Raw genomic sequence first — 7383 nt, 5'->3', positions numbered from 1 at the left:
AAACCTAAATTCTGACTCGGTCTCTAGCAGTGAGTTCATGAGCAAGTCACTTCGTCTCTCAATCTCAGTTCCATCACCTGAAAAATGGGAAAAAAACCCCACTACTTTCACTGTTTATTTTACAGAGCTATCTCGAGCCATTCTTCTTATTATTTTCTACTACTACTACTACTATCAACTAGGTTCTAAGGGATAGAAATGAAGGCTTGGCCTTAGAAAGATAGAGGGGAGGGAGAGTCAGGAGAGCCAAGAGTACGGTTTGGGAATTTCAGAGGAGCAGGGTTTATCTGTTCCTTCATCAATTTATTGCCCACTCAGATTCTCTCTCTCTCTCCCTTCAGTTTCCTTAACCTTATTCTCCAAGGACAAATCCTCCAGAGAAGAGAAGAGTGCCACCTCTGAGATAATAGGCCAATCCCCCCTTCTTCCGCCAAAGGGAATTCCAGTCTGTAGTGTTCATACTCCTAGCCCTGGTCCCTCTAGAGTAAAGTCAGCTAGGGACATTATTTAAGGTAGGGAAGGAGGCAAGTTCAGGCATCTTGTGAGAGTTGACAGATAAATGGGGTCAGGCCTAGAGGTGGAGGGGCGAGGGGCTACCTCCTAGGTAATTTCAAGATCATTGGACTACCTTTTTCCAGGAGAGTAGTCCTCCCTTTCTTCCTATGACTCGATCAGGTCTGTGTCCCCACAAGCCCCCTCTGCCGCAGCCACTGTCTCTTTAAGGGCCTCCCCCCCATCCCCCTTTCCCTGCTCCCCCCCATCTCTGTCGCAGCCGCTGAGGCTCAGAGCTGCATGGGGAGACGCTGCTGCAGGTCCGGTTTCTTGGTGTCTGGTCGGTGCTGTCGTTTCCCCACCCCTCCCCCGCCCACCCAAGCTGGTGACTCCCCATCCTTTCCTCCCCTCCCTGATCCCCACCAAGGGGGCAGGGGGTTGGGCGGCCTGGTCTATATAATGCCATGTGCCATCTCCGTGTCTGTCAGAGAGACAGCGATGACTGTGGCAGTGTGAGGAGGAGGCGGAGGCGGGAGAGCAGCACTGACTGCTGACCCGTTGCCCATCTGCCCCTCCCCAGCCTCCCCTCCACTCCCTGGCTTTCCCTCCTCCCCCTTAGGGCTGGAACAACAAACCCCCACCCCCTTTCTCAGGCCCTCCCTATCTCTTTGCGTAACCCCCCTACCTGCTCTGTCCCTTTCCCATCTGCGTCCTCACCCTTTCTCTGTCCCCTATCTCTATCCTTCTCTCTCTCCTCTCATAGTATCCCCTCCCCTCTCCATCTCCATTTCTTTCCATCCCTCTATTTTTCCTTCTCTTCCCTCCCCTTATTTCTCCTATTCCCCTCTCAGGTCCCTATCCATTTCTCTCTTCCTTTCTTTTTTCCCATTTTTATTTCATTGTTTTTTTCTCTTGTCCCTCCTATTTCTATTTCCTCTCTCCCCATCCCATCCTCTTTGTGTCCTCCCTGTCTATATTCTTTTCTTAATTCTTCCCTCCCTTCATCCCTGCTTCTGTCCCTAACCAAACCCCCTTTCTATCTCCTTCTTCATCACCAACTCCTCACAGGCCTCACCTTCCCCAGTCCTTTTTGCTCTACTCATTCTTCCCCTGCCCAAATCCCTGAGCCATGATGCTGTCCCCGATGGTGGCTGGGGGGGTTGTGTTCCCGGGACTCTTCCTCCTTTCCAAGAACACGCTCCAGAGGCTGCCCCAGCTGCGCTGGGAGGAGGCCGACGCGGTCATTGTCTCAGCCAGGTAAACGGCTTCTCCTCTTCCTTTCCTCTCCCTCCAGCCCTTTCCCCCCATCTCTTGGGTCTTATGGGGATGGGAAGGTGGTGATGGAATGGGGAATCTACACAGTTAAAAAGAAACATCTCAGGTCATCCATATCTCTTCTCTGGACCCCCTGCACTCTTCAGAGAATTAGGCATCCCCTGAAGTGATTTCTTTCTGTCTCCCTTCTCCTTTTCCTTTTCTACTGCTTCCTCTATTGCTCCAGAAGACCTCATCCAACCCTAATCATCTGGTCTCCTAGGATCCTGTCCCCCTTCCTCTCCCTCATTCCCCCCTCCCACCACTAGGAATGGGGCCAGCATGTAACTAAACTGTTTTGAAGAGATTAGGGGAACAAAGTGGAGAGCTAGGGGTGGTGGTGAAGGAGGGACAGAGGGAGACAGAGAAGTAAAAGACAGAACTTTAGAAGCACCTAAAATGGGGAGGAAAAAGTTAAGCAAAGAGGAGAATGGGAAATAAAAGAATGAGAAGGTGGGCAGAAGGAGTGAGGGACAGAGCTTTGGAGGAAGTGTGGTACCTAGGTTGCAAAACTGTGAGGACGAGCCAATGCAAAAGGCCTAAAAGTGTCCCCTTCTCTTCCTAGTTGCTGTCTCCCTAGGGGAGGCCTTATCAACAGCACATTCTCAGCATTGTCTCACTTCAAAATGATGTGCCTGGTATCCTCTCTAAGATGAGGGGGAATCTGTTCCAACTTTCTTCACAGCAAAATACAAAAGAAAGGGGCAAATGAGGAATCAGATAGGTTCAGAAGCAAAGGTGTTGAAAATTGGGGAAGGAGGCAAGATAGAGATTAGAAGATGGGCCAGAGATGGCTAGGTTAGCGTGTATGGGATCAGGTGTTAAGGAAAACCTGAGGGACAGTGTTCAAAAGATGCTCTGGGAAGAATGGAGCCCAAAATATAGTTCTATAAGTTCAATATAAAGGAGGAATGGTAACATCCTACTCTTTTCTTCCGTCCCAAACCTCTTCCCCTTCTTTTCCCTAGGCTAGTATCCTCAGTCCAGGCTATCATGGCCTCCACAGCTGGCTACATTGTCTCCACCTCCTGCAAACATATCATTGATGACCAGTAAGTGCAATGAGCTGACCTTTCCCCCATGCGCTAGTGGAGTGGGTGGGATTCTCCCAAATCCACATAAGATAGTCCCTTCTTCTTCCAGTCCTCAATCTGGGCCTGAGCAAGTTAACTGCAACTCAACACCCCAGGATAAATTTAGCTTGTCCTGTTCTTAAAGGTCAAGTCCAGGAGAAGAAAAGGAATTGGGGGACCAAGAGCTCATTCAAAGTAATTCTCAGTTCTCAGACTGCTCCCCAGATTCCATTAGCCCACCAGGACCTGAGTGGCCCTTGGGTTTCAGCTCTTCTTCCTCCCCAGACCACAATCAACTGCCTACCTGGGCTCAGATCTGGATACCGTCTCATAATTTAGGGGTCCAGCCCCAGCCAGACTCTTGTGTAAGGGAAAAAGTGCAGATGACAATATGCTAGACCTCAAGGGTCAAGGTGGTTGTGGCGAGAGAGTGGAGAGAGGCCGCAGTTTGGCACTGGCAGCTGCTGCAGTGCAGGGTGTCTGCCAAAAGCCCTGGGCAAGGGAAGGGGGTGGGGCAGGAAGAGGGCGGGAGGAGGGCTTGTAAAGAGAGTAGAGTACAGCACTGTCCAGGGTGCTGATGAGCTGGTTCACAGTGACCTGGACGCTAATGCTTAACAGAGCAGATTCAAGTCAGTTCTTTAAGTCTTGGGTTCTGTGTCTCACTTTCCCTAAAGCACACTACAGCCCAGAAATAACATTTTCTAGCTGATTAACAATCTATTTGACTCCTAACTTGTCCCCCAACTCCATTTCTCAGAGTTCTTTTATTCATGACTTGTCTTTGCTCCATCTCTGTCCCCATCTCCTCTTTCTATTCTGTCCCCTTTTACAACTCTTTTGGCCCCCTGCTTCCAGGATGATCTAGTTTTACCATAAAATTTCCTCCAACACTCTTTGTAGCTCACTCTTACAGTTCCTTCATTCCCTCTGTTTTATTCCTTCTTTCCGCCCCCCTTTAATCCTCAGGTGAATGGGAGGGATCAAGACTAATCCAGGGGTAACAGCTGTTCTTGCTTCTAGGTACCTAATGACTGAGGGCTTTAGGGACATGGGATTAACCAGTTGTAGTCTGGTAACTTTCCTGGCACTTTCTGGCCCTCATCCTAAAATCCCACATTCTTCTAAACTTTGGTATTTTAGTGGCACCCTTATCGTCTTTCTCTTCTTCTCCTGGACTAGTTTTATTGCTTTCCACGCACTATTGCTCTCTTATCCTTCTGTCTCCTCCTCTTTGTTTTCCACCTTTTGTTTCCATTCTTGGGCTGTTTCTTTCCATTTCTTTGCCCTTCAAACAGTCTCTCCCTTCCTCTCTCATGCTTCAAGGCCTTTGGCTCCCCAAATCTTTAACTCTTGGTTTACAGATTGTCTTCCTTCTCTCCCCTCCCACCCCAAACTTGTTCCTTCAAAGTCAGCATTTTGGCTTTCCTCATAGGACCAGCCTTCTGTCCTCAAGCTTTTTTCCATGGTCCCATTCTCTCTGGTCTTTGTTGCCGTTTCTCTTCATGATCACCCCGTATTCAGTTCTTTTCTGCGATCTCCCTCATATTGCCTTGGACTTGATCTCATGCAAATACCACCAGAATGTGACTTGATCTCCCAGCCATTATCTGTGTCTTGCCCTGGACTCCATCTCTCTGTCCCATCCTTGCTGATATTTGCTACAGGGTTGCAGTTCTATTAAGGCACCTAAGGCATTGATTCAAAGATAATAGTTACAACATTACATATTATTTTTCCAATGATTTGCATAGTTGATCATCGTCAGGATATATAAAATTCTTCTTACTGTGCTTTTGGCATTCACTCCTCAGGAGTCAGATTGACTTTGACCTCCTGGAATTTTTACTGTTTTGACTGACACACTCAGCAGCACCAACTGTATTACTGACTCTTTCTGTTATTTGTCATGAAAATCACAGAATGTCAGACAATAGTAGAAGGAACCTTAGGGGCCATCTAGTCTGACTCCTCCTCTGCAAAGGAATTGAGGAATTGAGGCCTTAGAGAAGTCACCTTCCTAATGTCACACTGCTAGGCTGTGACAGAACTCAAGTCTTCTGACTCCTAGTCCAGACCTATGTGACACCATACTACTTCTCCCTCTCCCTATCCTCTCTTAACTTGTTCACACCATCCCTTGGTCTATCTGAATATACCTATTTCTCTTACCTTAACTTCAGCTAATTGGTTCACTCATCCTGGATATCTTTCTGACTCTCATTTTAGCATTCCGTCTTCAACTCTTGGTCTCCAGTGGGCCTCTTCTCTTGGTCTTTCTTGCCTTCTTACTCTGTTGCTATGTTTGATTCTATAACTCATTCTCTCTCTTTCTTTGCTCTGCAGACACTGGCTATCCTCAGCTTACACTCAGTTTGCAGTGCCCTACTTCATCTACGACATCTATGCCATGTTCTTGTGTCATTGGCACAAGCACCAGGTCAAAGGTCATGAAAAGGATGAGGGAGGGGCTGGCCCCCCAGGAGGCACTTGGGCTGTGGCCCGAGGTTACCTGCACAAGGAATTCCTCATGGTGCTGCACCATGCAGTTATGGTGCTGGTCTGCTTTCCACTATCAGTGGTGAGTTCCAGGGGATTTGGAGGAAGGGTTGACAGGAGGGGGTCTGCACCATAAAGGATTTTGCTTGGCATACTAAAAATCACAAGGATGTAGGGGTAGGGGAAGCCTGAGCTGAGGGTGGCAACTGGAGGATGGGGCCAGAAAGAGTTATTATTCATCCATTCATTCATTCAACCAGCATTTATTAAGAAACTGGTAGGAGTTTCCTTACTGGGAGCTCCCTGCATTGATGAAATTAGAGCTTAAGACCTCCTCCCGCTCTCAATGTGCCAGGCACTGTGCTAGATGTTGGGGATTCAGAGACGGAAATGAAAGTCCTTGGCCTTAAGGAGCTGATGTTCTTATATTATTGTAGCCAACCAGAATTTCTTTTGCATCAGAGGTGGCTGAGGCCACAAAGGGTGGGATTGGGGGAGATAAAACAGCAGCAAGATGAGGCCACTGTGGTTACATTCCCTTGCTGTTTTTCCCTCCTCTAAGGTGTGGCGCCAAGGCAAGGGAGACTTCTTCCTGGGCTGCATGTTGATGGCTGAAGTCAGCACACCCTTTGTCTGCCTGGGCAAGATCCTCATCCAGGTGAGGAAATGGTAGATAGTAGAAGAGAGGGAGGAAGGTAAAGTTAGTTAGGACAAGGAAGTCTCCAAGGTACTGGAGTTATTTAGGGCCAGGGAGCCACATGGGCTGAAGAGAGGCCCTCCTGGAGTCAGGGAGAGAGTGGTGCTCAACTAGAGTCCCTGGGACCCTCATTCCTAGTTCCTTTCTGCCCCCCCCTTACCTCTGTTATCCAACAGAGTGGACAGAGAGAAGGGGGAAAGGTGTGGGGCCCAGCCAAGGCTGTTTCATGCTGTGTCCTTTATCGAGGCCTCTTCCTTCTTCTCCATCCCCATCCTTATCCGCTCATACTCTTTTCTCTCTTCCCCACCTACAGTACAAGCAGCAGCACACCCTGTTGCACAAAGTGAATGGTACCCTGATGCTGCTGAGCTTCCTGTGCTGTCGAGTGCTGCTCTTTCCCTACCTGTACTGGGCCTACGGGCAGCACGCGGGCTTGCCGCTGCTCTCTGTGCCCCTCAATATCCCGGTTCACGTCAACCTGGGGGCTGCCCTGCTTCTGGCTCCGCAGCTCTACTGGTTCTTCCTCATCTGCAGGGGGGCATGCCGCCTCTTCAGGCCTCGGGGACCTGCCCCTCCAGCCCCCCGCCAGCCCCCGGGATTGCACGATGGGCCCCGGGACTGAGGGGAGGGGGTTGGGGGCACCCATTCCCTCCAGGAATTGGGCTCTGGGACTGATGGGTAGGGATTGGGACCAGGGGCCTCTCCAGTGGTCCTAGGCCTGGAGGATAGGGATGGAGAAGTTGGGGGAAAGCTTCTCCTGTAAGATGATAAAGGGACCAGGCTTGTAGGAAACAGCTACCTCTCTTGTCCCCAGAGGGCCTGGGACTGAGGGACAGAGGGTTTGGAATGGCCAATGCTCTCCTTTGTGTAGGGACTGGGAAAGTGGAAATTAGGAGGCACCCTCCTGCTTATATAACCCCAGGGATACCCTTTTTTCCAACTGTAATCTGCAGGGGGCCTAGAGGAGGGAAATTAAAGAGGAAGGTGCCCTATTCCACAGCAATTTAGGGTAAGATGGATTAGTGGGGGAGACTAACAGGGATTATGGAGGATCAAGGAGTGAATAAAGTAGAGGAGGGCCCTCTCCTTTTTGCCAAGGACATGCCTATTTCCCTTTCCTATATGCTGTAGTCTAGGGGAAGGCAGCTCCTAACCTCATGTATCCCTCTGGGTGGGAGAGGTACCCCTAACCTCTTTGTGTCTCACCAGGGGATAGGTTGGCTACCCCTTAGAGCTAGCTAGCTCCTCTCCTCCACAGGCAGCCCAGCATCTTTCCAGACCCTTAGGGATTTTATTTATTTCCCCAGGTTT

The 7383-nt window shown here is 49.6% G+C and overlaps 1 protein-coding gene across 1 annotated transcript; it reads left to right on the top strand.

The window, feature by feature from the left end:
* Window positions 1–1621: 1621 nt before the first annotated feature.
* Window positions 1622–6694, top strand: TLCD3B (TLC domain containing 3B). The gene is made up of 5 exons (XM_036739232.1): window positions 1622–1749; window positions 2775–2858; window positions 5223–5457; window positions 5938–6033; window positions 6386–6694. Exons 1-5 carry the CDS (start codon window positions 1622–1624, stop codon window positions 6692–6694), a joined length of 852 nt encoding a protein of 283 aa, XP_036595127.1.
* The last annotated feature ends 689 nt before the right edge of the window (window positions 6695–7383 follow it).

This window comes from Trichosurus vulpecula, chromosome 9 (genome assembly GCF_011100635.1).
Source record: "Trichosurus vulpecula isolate mTriVul1 chromosome 9, mTriVul1.pri, whole genome shotgun sequence".
In the NCBI taxonomy this organism is placed as follows: Eukaryota; Metazoa; Chordata; class Mammalia; order Diprotodontia; family Phalangeridae; genus Trichosurus; species Trichosurus vulpecula.
Note: the sequence above shows the minus strand (reverse complement) of the source record. Positions and strands in the feature narration are given on the sequence as shown.